Source organism: Furipterus horrens, unplaced genomic scaffold, assembly GCF_987537825.1.
Source record: "Furipterus horrens unplaced genomic scaffold, mFurHor1.1.pri manual_scaffold_4, whole genome shotgun sequence".
Classification (NCBI taxonomy): domain Eukaryota; kingdom Metazoa; phylum Chordata; class Mammalia; order Chiroptera; family Furipteridae; genus Furipterus; species Furipterus horrens.
The window spans coordinates 204,708,150-204,722,428 of NW_028327174.1; the positions used below are offsets into that span (position 1 = coordinate 204,708,150).

A 14,279-nucleotide genomic window follows, 5' to 3' on the forward strand; every position below is an offset into this window, starting at 1 on the left:
GTCGAGGGCCTTCCCCCTGCAAATCCCTTGGGAAAGGGGCAGCAGGGGAGCACCTGCGTCTTCCAAAATCCCACGCCGGGGAGTCAGGGAAGAGGCAGGTGTGGGGCCAGGTGTGCCGCCAGGGGCACCTGCTCACGGCCGGGCGCCCTGCACCCTCCCCACCCCACAGCGGGAAGCCCTTCTCAGCCGAGTCTCCAGGGGCGGCGGGCCGGACCCCAGCCCCGCGGCCGGCGACAGCCCTGACCAGGCCCGGCTCCCGCGTCCCAGGCGTGCGAGGGGCCGAGCTCAGCACCCCCAGCACGTGGGACACCTGGGACCGGGGAGACGGTGACCTGGGGCAGAACCCAGAGCCCTGACACCGGGGCGGCGGCCCTGCAGGGCCCCGGGTCGGGCCGAAGGGGGCTGTCGGGTTAGGGGTGTGGCGCGTCAGGGGATGCTTGGGGCGGCCGCCGGGGTGAGGGCGTCAGACTTCGGGGGCATCGGGGTTGCGGGGCACCGGTTAGCGGGGTGGGGAGTTAGAGGGCCGTCGGCGTTACGGGGGCTGCAGGCTGGCGGACTTCAGTGTCACGGAGCTCTGGGGTCACGGGGTATCGGGTTAGGCCGCGTGGGCGTCACAGGAGCTGCATGTTTCGAGAGGTCGGGTTTACGGGGACATCGAGTTTGGGGGCGTCGGCCGGGGCACGGCCAGTGTCCGCGGCGCCCGAGACGAGCGGGCTGCGGCTCCCACAAGCGGCCACGTGCTCCCCGCACGGGCCACCCCTCCCCAAAGGGCCGTACCCGCGCTCGCCGGCTCCCGGCGCCCCGCGGCGACTCACCGCGCCCGCGCTCCCGGCGCCCGCACCGACGCCGGATCTCGCTGCGGATTGGCCGGCCCCCGCTGGCCCCGCCCCCCCGCGGGCGGCGGCGCAGCCAATCGGAGCGGCCCTTGCTGCGGCGCGGGGGCGACCGCCGGAAGCCGGCAGCCGGAAGCGCAGAGCGGAGGGCCGGGCCGCGCGGGGCGAGGGCGGCGGCATGGGGCTGCTGAGCGCGGCGGCGCGCTGCGTGGTGCGCGGCGCCGACCGCATGAGCAAGTGGACGAGCAAGCGTGGCCCGCGCACCTTCTACAAGAGCCGCGGCGCGAAGGGCACCGGCGTCCGCCTCCGCGGGGGCAAGTTCATGCTGGTCAAGGAGATGGTGCCCGAGCTGGTGGTGCCCGACCTGGCCGGCTTCAAGCTCAAGCCCTACGTGAGCTACCGCGCCCCGGAGGGCGCCGATGAGCCGCTGACGGCCGCGCAGCTCTTCCGGGAGGTGGTGGCGCCCGCCGTGGAGAGGGACTTCCGCGCCGGCACGTTCGACCCCGAGCGCCTGGACAAGTACGGCTTCGAGCCCACGCAGGAGGGCAAGCTCTTCCAGCTGTACCCCAAGAACTTCCCGCGCTAGCGGCGGCCGCGGAAGGGACCAGGAAGGCCCCCCGGCAGGCGTGGTCACCTGCGGCTTCTCTGCGCCTCTGCTCCCGGGCCTGGGGGGCCCCCGGGAGCGCCCCCCGCGCAGGAGTTTTACGGCGGCTTACACCAGCGGGACGCGCCAGGCCGGAGCCGGACCCTGCACCCACCCAGCGGCGCGCGGCGCCTCCAGACTCGGCCTCCGCGCCCGCCCGATCCCCAGACCGCGCGTAGCCCCGCACCCCGCCCTGCCCCTCTCCGGAGCAAGTAAAAATAAAACGTTGCCGCCTGCACTTCTGTTGAGTTTTTCCGCAGTCCGCGCCACCGGCCCACCTGACACTCCCACTCCCGCCCCTTCCCGTCTGGGTGTGGGGACCCCAGCGGTGCGCTCCGTACCCCCTGTGGTTTTGGGGAACGCGGGCAGGCCTCCCAGTGACTGCGGCTAACTCGTGCCCTCACCGGGAACCACTGATGGGCGGACTCACGGTGGCAGGGGGCGGGGGGTCAGGTGAAGGAAACCACCCCCCTCGGGGCCGACGAGACCAGGCTACAGAGGCCGAGCCCAAACCGGGGCTTCCAGAGCAGCGGTGCTCAACCTTCCTAGTGCCACGACCCTCTAATCCGGCTCCTCATGTTGTGGGGACCCCCAGCCATAATTTTGCTACTGTTATGAATCATAATGTAAACATCTGATATGCAAGATGTATTTTCATTGTTACAGATTGAACATAATTAAAGCCTAGTGATTAATCACAAAAGTAATTATGTTTTCCAATGCGCTCAGGCGACCCCTGTGAAAGGGCCGTTCCACCCCCAAAGGGGTCATGACCCACAGATTGAGAACCGCTGCTCTAGAGGAACCTGTAGCGTCTCCCCTGCATCCACCTGTGGCAGTCTGACGGCTGTCTGGGTCTCCTGTGTTGTGCTCAGTCTTTAATAACCTAACACTAAAGGGGATGGAGGGGGTCACCCTTTCTCCAGTGAACTAAATGGGCCATCGGCTGGGAACTGATCGTGTCCAGCGGAATAATCTCTCACAACACATGGACCTACATCGGCATGTTGTGTTGCATCAAAAAGAAATCAGAAAACAAATTAGAAGTGCACGTTTCTGACTCTGAACAGTGATCATAATCATAATCTCAATCAGTAATCAGTGGCCTGGGACAGGCAGCAATGAGCTTTGTGGAAGCCAGGGGTTCCCAGCCCGGCCCTGTCCGGGTTTCTCGTGTGCAACCTTTGGAAGCGCCTCAGTTCCCTGGCGCCACGGAGAGGCAGTGGGGTTAGGGCCCCGCACTGCCCGCCCTGCAGCACGTTCCGCGCTCGCCGAGGGCCCAGCAGGCGAGGCTGCTTCAGAGAACTGGAGGTTCCGCCAGATGCACTGAGCACACACCGTGAGCTGCAGAGAATCTCGGGGCGGGTCCGAGGGCAGCTCATGAACAGACACGGTCTCTACGGCTTCAAAGCAAGCCCCCTGCTCCCTCGCTCAGCTGTTCTCCCACTTCCAGAGGTGAAGGACATGGTCGTAGAAGGAGCAAGTGGCTACCAGGCTGACGTCCAAGTCGGCTGCTTCCACACACCGGCTGCAGCCACAGAGCTCGGCCCCTGGCACGTGCTGGGTGCTGCTCTTCCTCAGGCCCTCTGGGCCCGGCCGGAGGGGAGTCCCTCCCTCACTTCCACCCTGGGGCTCGGGGCAAGCCCCTGCGGGGTCCTCTGCGGAGCAGTCAGGAGAGGGAGGTCCCGGTGCCGAACCTGCAGCCTCATCGTCTGCCGTGGCAGCTGGGTCGCTGCAGGACGCGGAGCCCGAGCGGAGAGGCTGCCAGGTGTGGGGCGGGCGGCGGCAGCAGAGCCAGGACCAGTCGGCTCCGTACACCAGCGAGCCGGGCGGCGTGTGGGACGCGGCCACGGCGCACGCATCCTGCTTCTCCTCTGCAGCGAGACGGGACGCAGGAACAGTCCGTTACTCAGAGCGGGCTCACCGCCCCCAGCCCACAGCCCTGCCCACCCTCAGAGGGAGACCGCCAAACGGCCAGGGGCGCGCGGGGGTGGCCGAGACGTGGGCAGACTGCAGAGGAGCAGGCCACGCCTGGCACGAGGCGCCTTGCTCCTGTGCGCGCGCGCGCGCGGCCGGGCCGCAGGACCCTGCGTGAAAGGCTGCGTCTCCCCGCTGGAGCACCCAGCCCACGCCTCTCAGAAGCAGAGCACAGAGCTGCCCAGGTCGGGGGGTGAGGGCGACAAGGACCTGGCACACAAGCAAGGGGGGACTGCACAAGGGCCCTTGGGCCGGCGAGGTCAAAGTCTCGCCCAGAGCAGCGCGCTGGGTTCCAGGTGGCCTTTAGCTTGGAAAGGTGTCCCGAGCCGGTCTCCTGACGGTGAGTTGCTATGGCAACTTTGAGGCTGGAGGGCATGAGCGGAGGGAGCTCCAGAAGGCACTGCCCCAGACGCCGGGAAAGCTCAGGTGACCAGAAAAAGTGACGAGGTAGCCTCGGGGCGGGGGACGCTGAGGCCGCAGGCAAACCAGTGGCCAGGGAGCTGGGCCGCAGGCTTAGACACCGGTAGGGAGGCCACGGCGGCCCCCCAGGCAGGGGTCCGCGCCCCAGGGGTCTGCACCGCCGTCAGAGTGAGCGAGGCTGGAGGGGCCGAAGGCAGACCGGGTGGGTGCCGACTGAGGGAACTCGCGGACAGCGCAGCCTGGACAGGAGGCCCCGGGCCGGAGAGGGGCCGGACCCTGAACCTCCCCAGACGGTGGGGATGCTCCCCAGGGACCCGTCCCTGTCCCTCCACACGAGTGCCCGGGAGGGACCCCGACAGTCTCCCGTCCCACAGCCACCCAAGGCCCAGGACTGCAGCCGGTTCCCGCCACTCAGGAGCCGCAGCTGCGCCCCGGGCGCCCGGGCCTCCCGCGCTGCGGGTCGGAGGTGGCGGGAGCACAGCGCACGGCCCCCGCCCCAGTCAGAGACACCGAGCCCCGCCCGGGCTGGCGCGGCGAGTGCACTGAGCGCCGGCCTGCGAGCCAAAGGGCCGCCGGTTCGATCCCCAGTCGGGGCGCAGGCCTGGGCTGCGGGCGGGTCCCCAGCTGGGGGCGCACGGGAGGCAGCCACACACGGGTGTTGCTCCCCCTCTCTTTCCCCCTCTCCCTCCCTCTCTGAAAATAAATACATAAAACCTTTTCGGCCTGAGGAAATACAGTTCACCAAAACTGACCCAGCAGACACGGCATAAACAAACCAGTTTGCACAGAAAAGTTAACGTCATCGAGGAGCCGCTATGCAAAAATAGGTGTGGCCCACACAGTCTCATGGGAGAATTTTACCAAATCTTGAGAGAAAAAATAATCCAACTATATAAATTATTTAAGAGAAGAGAAAATGAGGAAAAATTTTCACACTTTTGGTTTTGATTTTCACGTGGATGAAACAATGCTGATTTCAAATCTTGGTAAAAATAGCACAAAAGAAAATTCATGTCACTTTTGAACATTAATGCAAAACCCTAAATAAAATATCACCGAAGTCCATGTTAAAAATAACCAAGTCAGCCCTGGCTGGTGTGGCTCAGTGGACTGAGCATGAGCCTGCAAACCAAAAGGTCGCCGGTTCAATTCCGTCGGGGCACAGGCCTGGGTTGCGGGTTGGATCCCCTGTTGGGGGCGTGTGAGAGGCAGCCACACATGGATGTTTTTCTCCCTCTCTTTCTCCCTCCCTTCCGCTCTCTATAAATAAATAAATAAAAAATAAAAGAAGAGAATATTGCTATTTTATTACAAAAGCAACAAAAAAAAGATAAACTATTCAGAAATAAAGTTAACAAATGTGCAGATGATAAAGCTGTTGTAAAGTTAATTTATATTTAATGCAATCCCTATAAAGAACCAATAAGCTTCTTTATGAGACAAGATAAGCTGGCACTCAGTTCAAATTATAAGGACTGTCAGGAAACCCCTGAAAAGGTGAGCCCAGGGGCAGAGTCCCAGGACGACAAAGGCACCGTCACACGTGGGCAGGTGGGGAGACGAGGGACCAAGGACAGGGCGCATGTAGAGTCAACACGAGACAGGTGGGGACTCCGTGCACTGGACTCCCCCACAAGCAGGTGTGGGACAGCGCCTGCACCACATGTAAGGACACGGATCCGAGTCCCCACTGTGCGAAAGGGAAGCCACATTAAGAACTGGAAGAAAACATTGGTGATTCCTTTGTAATATGAGTGTGGGAGGGAAAATCCAGATTCAATTTAAAAATATGTACAAACATAATTATATGTTTTTAAAAAACACACAGAAAACCTGCCCTGGCCGGGTAGCTCAGTTGGTGGGAGCGTCATCCTGATATGCCAAGGTTGTGGGTTCGATCAACGGTCAGGGCACATTCAGGAATCAACCAACGATGCATCAGTAAGTGGGACAACAAATCGATGTTTCTCTCTCTCCCCAACCCTACCTTCTTCTCTGTCTCTAAGATCAATAAATAAAAGTTAAAGTAAAAAATTAAAGTTTAAATTTTAAAAACAAACAAACAATAAACCTTTTGCATGAGAGAAGAGAAGCACCACAGGCAGAACCAAAACAGGAAAAATATTTCCCACATATACCAGAGATGAAGGGCTCAGGCCACAAATACACAGGAACAAAAGCAAAAAAAGACCAGAAAACAGAGAGAAAAACAGGCAGAAGACAGAAAAAGATCATTCACAGACACAAAACTATAAAACCAGCCCTTCGACAGGAAAACACCTTCCGTCCCATGCAGGCGCACCGGGCCGCCAGCTCTCCCGCCCCAGACACGTAGCTACCACCCGGCCCCTCTGGCTGCCAGGCTGCAGGCAGGCGCTCTGCCCTGCTGGAAGGGGGGGAGTGGGGCACAGGGATCTGTGACCCTGCAGTCCCACGGCCAGGCAGGGACCCTGAGGACACACCTCCAGCAGAACAAAACACACGTGAAGCTTTATCCGCAACGGCAAAATGCTGGAAATAGCCCAATACTCACAGAGAAAACTAGATGAAAAACCACGGCAGGACCACCACTAAAGGGAGTGTAGGCGCCCTCACAGGACAAGGGAGGGCTCTTTGAGCCCATGTGCAGTGATTTCAGGGCAGACAGCAGTGGGCCAGAGTAGCTTAGTAATAATAAGCAGAACAATAATTAATAACTAACAAGAATAAACGTTCACTCACACCTGTAAACCTACTTTTGCCTGTCACGGTGTTTCTAAATGAAATAAAGCGCGAGAGTGTATAAGGAGTACATTTTGTATAAGAAAGAAGGTGAATTCAGATACAGACACACACTTCTTTTTACAGAAAGATGCACAATTACAACCAAAACCCAGGGAAATGAACTATCTGTAAGAAGCGACTAGGGGCCCTGGTGCAGCTCAGTGGGCTGGGCAGCGTCCCACAAACAGAAAGATCACTGGTTCGATTCCCGGTCAGGGCACAGGCCTGGGCTGTGGTCCCCGGTTGGGGCACCAGTGTGAGGCAGCCATCGCTGTCCCCCTCCCTCTGAAAGGGAACCTGGTGACGAGTGCAAGCTGAACCTCACCACAGCGACTGAGCTACCAGGGGACCAACATTTTCTCCGTGGAGATGCCTGGGTTGCCCACCTGATCCCAGGGACTGAATGAACAGCAGCAGCAAAGGACAAGTGGCATCAGGTGGCTCCTGACACAACACACAAGGCAGGCTGAATGTCACCATTGTCATGCTCCCGACAAACGTGCAGAACCCACTGCAGAAGAAACATTTTGGGTTCAAATCTGGAGACTGAAAGGAAACAGTGGAAGAAGATGTGTCCTGCAAACAGCCACTGCAGGGAGCCTGAGTGGCTCTGATGTCAGACGACGCAGGGACTCCAGACCAGGCCCACCTTCCGATGAGGTCAGCGTGCAAGGAAACCACAAGCTGCAGACTTTACCACGACATGGCCCCAAACGGACACAGAGCCTGGACAGACACCTGCCCCGGGTCCTCTCACACCTGACAGGCCCCGTGCCGGGCTCCACAAACTCAGGGAGGGAGTTATGGGGGCCTTCAATCACTGCTTTGTGCCAGGGCAGGGGGGAGCCATGAGCTGAGAATGAGGAGGGAAGAGGAGTTCAAAAAGACAGAACACGTGGGACGGTTCTGACAGTGAAGAGTGACTGGTGCGAGGAGGACCGCGGTCGCCTGCTGGGGCACCGACTTCAGTGAGACCCTGCGGGGTGCCAGTTTCCGGCAGCCGCCCTCTGTGGCTCAGGCACAGCAGATCGGGTAGAACCAACGCCGGGCTCGGCCCAGGAGGTGTGGGAAGGGAGCAAGGAGAGTGGGTCGAAGCACGTTTGGGACAGCAGGCCGTGCAGACCACACTGCCACTGGCAGGAGGAAGCCCAGGGTGGCGCTGGGAGGGGCAGGTGTGCAGGCTTCCGGGACAGAAGCCCCCACGGGGTCAGAGATGCCCTGCGGTGCTGGTCAGGGAGGAACCACGACCAGAGAGCAGTTTGCAATGGAGACTGATGTGGACCACAGCACGGCCTCGGGGGACACTGGTGACGTAAGGGGACAGGAGTCGGGGAGCCCGCCCTGCCAGCCGCCATGGCCCCACTCACCGATGGCCCGCCTGCAGTCGAGGACCCGGAAGCCACTGTGCATGCAGGCGGCCAGGAGCAGGTGGCCCTGCCAGGGGTGCCACTTGAGCCTCCACACGCCACCCTGCACGGGCAGATCTGCGAACGGCTGCGTCATGTTCCGTGTGTCCCACAGGAGGATGTGCTCGTCATAGCTGCAACCGACCGACCCCGGAGAGTGGGCAGGAAAGGCCCTCGGGGGAGGGAGCACCGCCCTGGGAGTCCCGCCCGGCTCACCCCTGCCCCCTGCCTCGCCCTGGCCTGGGAGCTGGCCCCTTAAACATCCCCGGGTCAGCAGGAGGGAAGGCCAGGGAGCCAACGCTGGGCCTCACCTCCCGGTGGCCAGGATGCCGTCCCGGTGCGGGTTACTCTGCAGGCTGCACACGCCCATGGAGTGTCTGTGAGCAGAAGGACGGTACCTCAGCCAGCGAGGGCAGGGCCGCCGCTCAGGCGACGTCCAGTCGTGCGGCGGGCGCTGCCGTCACAAGCCGAGCACGGACCCCTGGGGTTTACCTCTTGCTGGTGAGCACAGATGTGCCACGTGTCCTGGTGTCCCAGCCTTTCAAATAGCCATCGTCCCCACCTGTGTGGAAACAGGAAAACCTGCTGATCATGGCAACTCCGGGGGTGGCTTTCCCTGGGTGGGTCCAGGGTGCCACCCGGCGCAGAGCCCCAGGGACAGCACCCCTGGACAGCCACCCCTGTGCCACGACTGTGCCCGTGGACTGGAAGAGGGCACCCACGGGGAAGGGAAGGGAAGGGAAACTCCTTCCTGTGAGGACCAGCAAGCAATGCCCCTGCAATGGCTCCCGTTCCTCCAGAGCAGAAGCCCAGGTCCTTCCCATGGCAGGAGCCCTGTGACCTCTGATGTCACCTTCTCCCCCTGAGTCCCTCTGGCCACGCTGGCTCCTCAGTGCTGTCCCATCACTCCCGGCTCCCTCCTGCTCTGGGCCGACGAGACACCCTGCACCTGCCCGCAGTGCCCGGCCCCTCACCCTGTCCTTTTTTCTTCCCAAAGCACCCATCACCCTGACCTACTGTGCGCTTTGCTTCCTTGCTGTACACATTGTGCTGTGCTCGCTCAGTGTGAGCTCAATGCAAGCGAGGACTGTCCCCAGCCACCCAGAGCCCAGCTTGGCACGCGCAGGTGCTCAGTGGTTTGCTGAATACATGAATTGGCCCTGAGTCAGCGACTCACTGCCCCACTACGCCCTTGCTCTGAACTAGCTGAGCCTCAAGGTAGAATTCACCGACAACCAGGGACGGCAGAGGTTAAATCTTCCCTCTTTTCACCAAGACTGTGGGAGACTGTAATTCACACAGCGCAGGGCGGCCATTAAAGAGGGAGGGCGAGCTGTGGCTCGCGGGAGGGAGATGGCCCGGACAGGTGCCCAGAGAAAGAGGCGGCCAATTCCGACCTGAGAGGGTAGGACCAACGAGGCGGGAACCCACAGGAGGCGCAAGTGGACAGAGGCGTCTGACTCGGGCCACCCAGAGGAGCAGGTGCGCCATCGCCTGGCATGAGGGGGGCTCAGCAGGAGGCGTCCCTGCAGGCATCTGGCCACGCTCGCCAGAAGACCAAGCACTCAGAAGGGAAGGCGAGCACCGGCCCCCATTGGCACGGGAAGCGGTGGAGCCCAAGCTCCAGGGAGCCACATGCAGGCAGAGGCTGACCAGGGCCCCCTGCGGCGGGAGGAGTGCAGAGCAGGGTGAGGAGTGTCCGGGGACCCGCCCGCAGAGCCCGCGTCCAGCCCCAGGCGGCACATGGGACGCTGGCGAGCGGGGCCCCGGGGCCTGGGCGCGGAACACGCCTCCTGTGCTCGCTCCTCTGGGCAGGTCCTTCGAGGGGGAACACGATGAGGACCCGGTGACCCACGCGCGGCCAAGGAACACCAACCTGAATACACGATTTCTGTCTGCCAGTAATTAAAAGCCGCCACCCAGGCCTCAAAGCGATGGGCCTGCCACGTGGCCACCGCCTGCAGTCCCGGCCGTGCCTCGTCCACCTTCAGGAGGTGCAGCTGCCCCTTGGAGTCGCTGCTAATGATTTTCAAGGGCTGGTCACTCGCCCTGGACACAGAGGACCAATGGAGAAACCCAACTGAACTTCCCTCAGAGAACTCACCACCCTCTCCTGGTTCCCCAGCAGTGATATTCGATGCCCCCAAGACGGGTCCCCCGCTTCTGAAGAGGGGGCGTGGCCAGCGTGGCCCGGGAGCCTGGCGGAGGCCAGAACTACCACTTGGCCGGCCACAGTAAGTCAGGTCAGCTTCTGCCGAGGGGAACGCTGCCCCCTTTCCCCGAGGGCTGCAGTCCCCTGTCGTTCTGGACTGGGTCCAGCAGGACGGCCCCAGGCTCGGGGAGCACAGTCATGGCTCACCCCGGCAGCCTGGACCCTCTCCTGCAGGGAAGCGGAGAGAGTCCTCAGAGCGAAGAGGGTGGCCCTCACCTTCCAGCTTTCCCAGTGGACCAGTCCAGTGACAAGGCCAGACACTGCTCATCCAGGGCAAAGCTGGCCCACAGCTGCAGGGCGCACCTGCTCCCCTGGAGAGAAGGGACACTGTCACGGGGAGCAGCCCAGGACCCTGGGAAGTCTTCCTCCAGCTCTGGCAGGCCGGCGTCCGCTCCTTTGCTGCTAGGTGAACCACAAGCACTGCCACTTCCTGGGAGAACCTGAGAACACGGCAGAACGGGGCTCCGCCCTCCACACGCCTGCAGGAGGACGTCCTTGCACCCGTGACCGTGGGGGAAGCAGGCATCCCTCCTTCCCAGACCCCACGCCATCCACAGCCCCTCGGCCTGCTCGGGGGCCGGGAAGCACCCTGGTGCTCACTCTCCGGCTCCCTAGGCCTCCAGGAAAACCGGCAGACAATGGACCCTTCCCTCGGGTCTCCATTTCAGAAGCCACCACCGGCCCTTAAAACACTGTTTCTCTCTTCTACGATCTACATACGTCTTATCACCTAAGCAACCTGGCGTGTGCTCAACTCCACCCACAGGCCCCCAGGAGACTGCTTCACCAGGGCCCTCCCCGGGGCTCACTGCCACTGCCTCTGTCCTGCGCCCTGGGCCTCGTCTCCCCCAGAGCGTCCCCCTCGCTCCCAGGACAGGGCTGAGGCTCCCTGCCAGCCTGCAGCAAGGCCCTGCCACACAAGCTCTCAGCGGCCACAAGTCCAGCGCCCCGGGCCACTTGCAGCAGGACATGTCCCCCAGAGGCAGGCATGGTCATGCGGGCTGCCCACCTCCCTGTGCCGCAGGTCCCAACGGTCAGAGCTGTCGCTGCAGACACCTGGCCCAGGCCTGAGTTCACGTGGTGACCACGTGCTCTGCTCACTGTCGCTGGGGAGGACCATCCCCTCGAAGGAAAGTCACTGCTGCTCTCAGCCCCGGCAGCAACCACCCAAGAACGCTGTCCAGGCTCTCCCTAGGGAAGAACTTTCAGATCCATTGGACAGGCAAACCAACAGCCTCTCACTTCTGCTAGTGACACAGAAGTGACCTCCTCTTCGTGTTGGATGCAGAACCCAGTAATTTAAGATACGCTGCATGCTATCTTAGAGTGTTTCACGATCAAGTTCACCACTGCACAGAAAACATTCTGGAAATACAGTATCAGTCTCCCTCCCACACCCTCTCCCTTCCAGTTCCCTCCATCCCCTACAAAGCCCAGCCCGTCACTGACCTCAGATCCCACCAGTTGGAACAGCTCTATGCACCCACCAGCATCGGCCACACCCAAGAGGGCATGGCCGGCCACCGGAACGTGGCACCTGAGGAGAGAATCCACAGGCCAGTCAGCATGTGGGACGTACCCAGGGCACAGGATCTTACCACTTCAAGTTCAGCCCCTACACTGTTCTGGAGGCTACAGTTCTGTTCCAAAAAGATCCCCCATTTTATGAATCAAAACACCAGCATTACTTCTTAGAATATTAACTTTGAGGCTTGGAAACTGACAAAGGAAATGAACCCCAAGTCTCCTTCATCCTGCAGCTGCCAGACAGTGGGCAGGACAGTGAAGGAATGAACCCATAGCTCAGACACTGCCCCATCTTGTTGAATGCTGCCAGGCATCAGGCTCCCTGACCAAGTGACAGATTGCAGACAAGTGGGGTGGTAATCAAGTCTGTACCATTTCATGTCCAGGATAGCAGAAGTGTCTCTTCTCTGGATCTCAGCCAGGGAGCAAGCAGAGAGGTTTTCATCACAACTGTACAGGTAGAGACGACCTAAACGGGTCTGAGGCTCGGTGGCGTTCCGTTCACTCTACAAAAGATGCAGGTGTCCCAGTTACCCCAGCAGATATCTATGATGGGACAGGGAGCCAGGGAAGGAGGTCTGCGGAGACTGGATGCTGCCTGGGAGCAGCCCCCGACTTCCAAGCTGGAGAGATGTCTCTTCTCCTGCACGTGATTAGTGTGGACGCGTGGAGCCAGCACAGGGTACTCCTTTGAAACCGGCACGCGGCCAGCTGCGCTCAGGACCCCACGGGGACGGTCTTGACTGAGGCCTGGGCCCCAGTGCCTGTCCTCACTGTCAAGGGCCCTGGTTTGGACCCCTCTTACACGAGATTTCACCCGTAAGCTGGAGCCACGCTGCATGCAGACGGCACCTAACCCACATCCTGGCCACAAAAGCCAAGGGCGCACCTCCTCCCTGCGCCTCCCGCTAGACTATTCCAGCCCCCGGCCGCAGACCAGAGGTCTGCACGCTGAGTCAGCTCTGCCTCTCCGGAGCCATAGCTCGCCCCTCCCTGCGCTCTCCGGGCCTCGGTTTCCCCGGGAGACGCAGTCTCCAGGGCGCGCGCGCGGAGACGCACGGCCAGAGCCCAGAAGGCCAGGCCGCGGCAAGCGCACCTCGCCGTCCGGCGCCCGGAGCTGGTAGGTGCCGCAGGCCAGCACGCGCCGGCAGCCCTCCAGCGGGCACCACTCCGCCGAGTCCGCCGTGTACTCCGTGTCCACCGCCTGCAGCAGCTGCACGCGACTGCTCATCTCCCAGCAGCCGGAGGACACCGTGACGCCGAGCTGCTGGAGTCCGAGGCGCGCGGGACGGGGCACGTGGCCAGCGTGCAAGCCCGGGTTGCGCAGCCAAGGCCCGGTGAGAGCGGAGTCGGGGCCGGAACCTAAGCGCCGCGAAGACAGCGGAGCAGCTCCAGGTTACTTCCTGTTCTTCCGTGGACGCTCCCACCCGACTCCTTCCGGGGCGGGACTTCCGGCTGGCACTGCCCCCACACGTGAGGCCGGGCTCCTGCGCCCCCTGCCGGCCCGCGGGCCTCGGCGGCCGCACGTGGCAGCAAGGCACGCCCCCCGGCCCCGTGGACAGATGCGGCGTGGCCTGGACGGTGTGTCCCGCAGTGCTAGCAGGACAGCAGGCCCAGTACAGGGAGGGAGGCCGGCGTGGAAGTGGAGGCACGCGCAGGGCCTGGACACCCAGGGAGCAGCGTCTGGTGTCAAAGGGGCTGGGCCTCAGCTGCCCTCCTTCCTGATGTCCGCCCCCCACCCCCACGCCCCGGTGCGGGTGGACGAAGACCTGCGGGCCAGCACCGCAGAGAAAGTGCACAAGGGCCAGCTGGACGTGCCCACCTGGGTGGCAGGGCCCTCAGCGGGCAGGCGCATGACATACAGAGAAGAGCCAGCGCTCATCCCCGGCAGGGTCCCTTGCCAGGTAGGGTCAGGCTGTGAGGGAGGGGACCCAGCACAGCCGTGATCTGATTTGGGTGACTGAGAAGGTGCTGATGGACCGTGCAACCCTGCCTGGTGGGGCTGTGGATCGAGTGCCAGCCTGTGAACCAAAAGACCACAGGTTCGATCCCCAGTCAGGGCACAGGCCTGAGCTGTGGGCCAGGTCCCCAGTTGGGGGTGTGAGAGGCAGCCAACTGATGATTCTCTTCCTTCTCCCCCCCCCCCTTCAAATAAACTTAAAAACATTTAAAAAGAAAATTAGTGTATTCTACCCAACAGGTTTGGGAAAGGCAAGTTTGGACACTTATTGTGGGCTGTCCCGTGTCCACAAACAAAGTGGTAGTGTCACACCAGAGGGCAGCCTTTGGGGACGGGGTCTAACCCAATGACTCCTGCCTTTATGAAGCGGAGTTTGCGGTCTGGGACACCCACCCAGCAAGGAAAGACAATGTGAAGACTGGGACAAAGCAAGAGCCCCAGAGGCTGCCAGGAGCTGGAGGCCTGGCACACACCTTTCCTTGGGGCCTCTACAGGGAGCACGGCACTGCCCAGTGCCTGGGTTTGAGCCTTCTGGCCT

The 14,279-nt window shown here is 61.8% G+C and overlaps 3 protein-coding genes across 4 annotated transcripts in view; 1 reads left to right on the plus strand and 2 right to left on the minus strand.

Annotated features, from left to right (window-relative positions):
* PNPLA7 (patatin like domain 7, lysophospholipase) overlaps positions 1-1,166 on the minus strand; it is a 40,055-nt gene extending 38,889 nt beyond the window's left edge. The window contains 4 exon segments of the mRNA XM_090275299.1: positions 163-310; positions 648-868; positions 871-995; positions 997-1,166. Of these exon segments, the coding sequence (XP_090131425.1) occupies positions 163-310; positions 648-868; positions 871-995; positions 997-1,064 (562 nt within the window). The 5' untranslated portion in view covers positions 1,065-1,166.
* Positions 1,063-1,419, plus strand: MRPL41 (mitochondrial ribosomal protein L41). Its single transcript, XM_090275300.1, has one exon. The coding sequence runs from the start codon at positions 1,063-1,065 to the stop codon at positions 1,417-1,419; it is 357 nt and encodes a 118-aa protein (XP_090131426.1).
* Positions 1,420-2,702: 1,283 nt separating this feature from the next.
* Positions 2,703-13,198, minus strand: DPH7 (diphthamide biosynthesis 7). Of its 2 annotated transcripts, XM_090275071.1 has the most exons (9): positions 12,878-13,198; positions 12,154-12,287; positions 11,704-11,791; positions 10,471-10,565; positions 9,919-10,091; positions 8,535-8,604; positions 8,354-8,419; positions 8,004-8,176; positions 2,703-3,350 (listed from the first exon to the last, which is right to left on the minus strand). In XM_090275071.1, the coding sequence occupies exons 1-9, from the start codon at positions 13,010-13,012 to the stop codon at positions 2,908-2,910; spliced, it is 1,377 nt and encodes a 458-aa protein (XP_090131197.1). In that variant the 5' UTR covers positions 13,013-13,198; the 3' UTR covers positions 2,703-2,907. The 2 variants fall into 2 exon arrangements, with proteins under 2 accessions (XP_090131197.1, XP_090131196.1); XM_090275070.1 differs by lacking the exons at positions 11,704-11,791; positions 12,154-12,287; positions 12,878-13,198 and adding an exon at positions 11,264-11,439.
* Between the last annotated feature and the right edge of the window lie 1,081 nt (positions 13,199-14,279).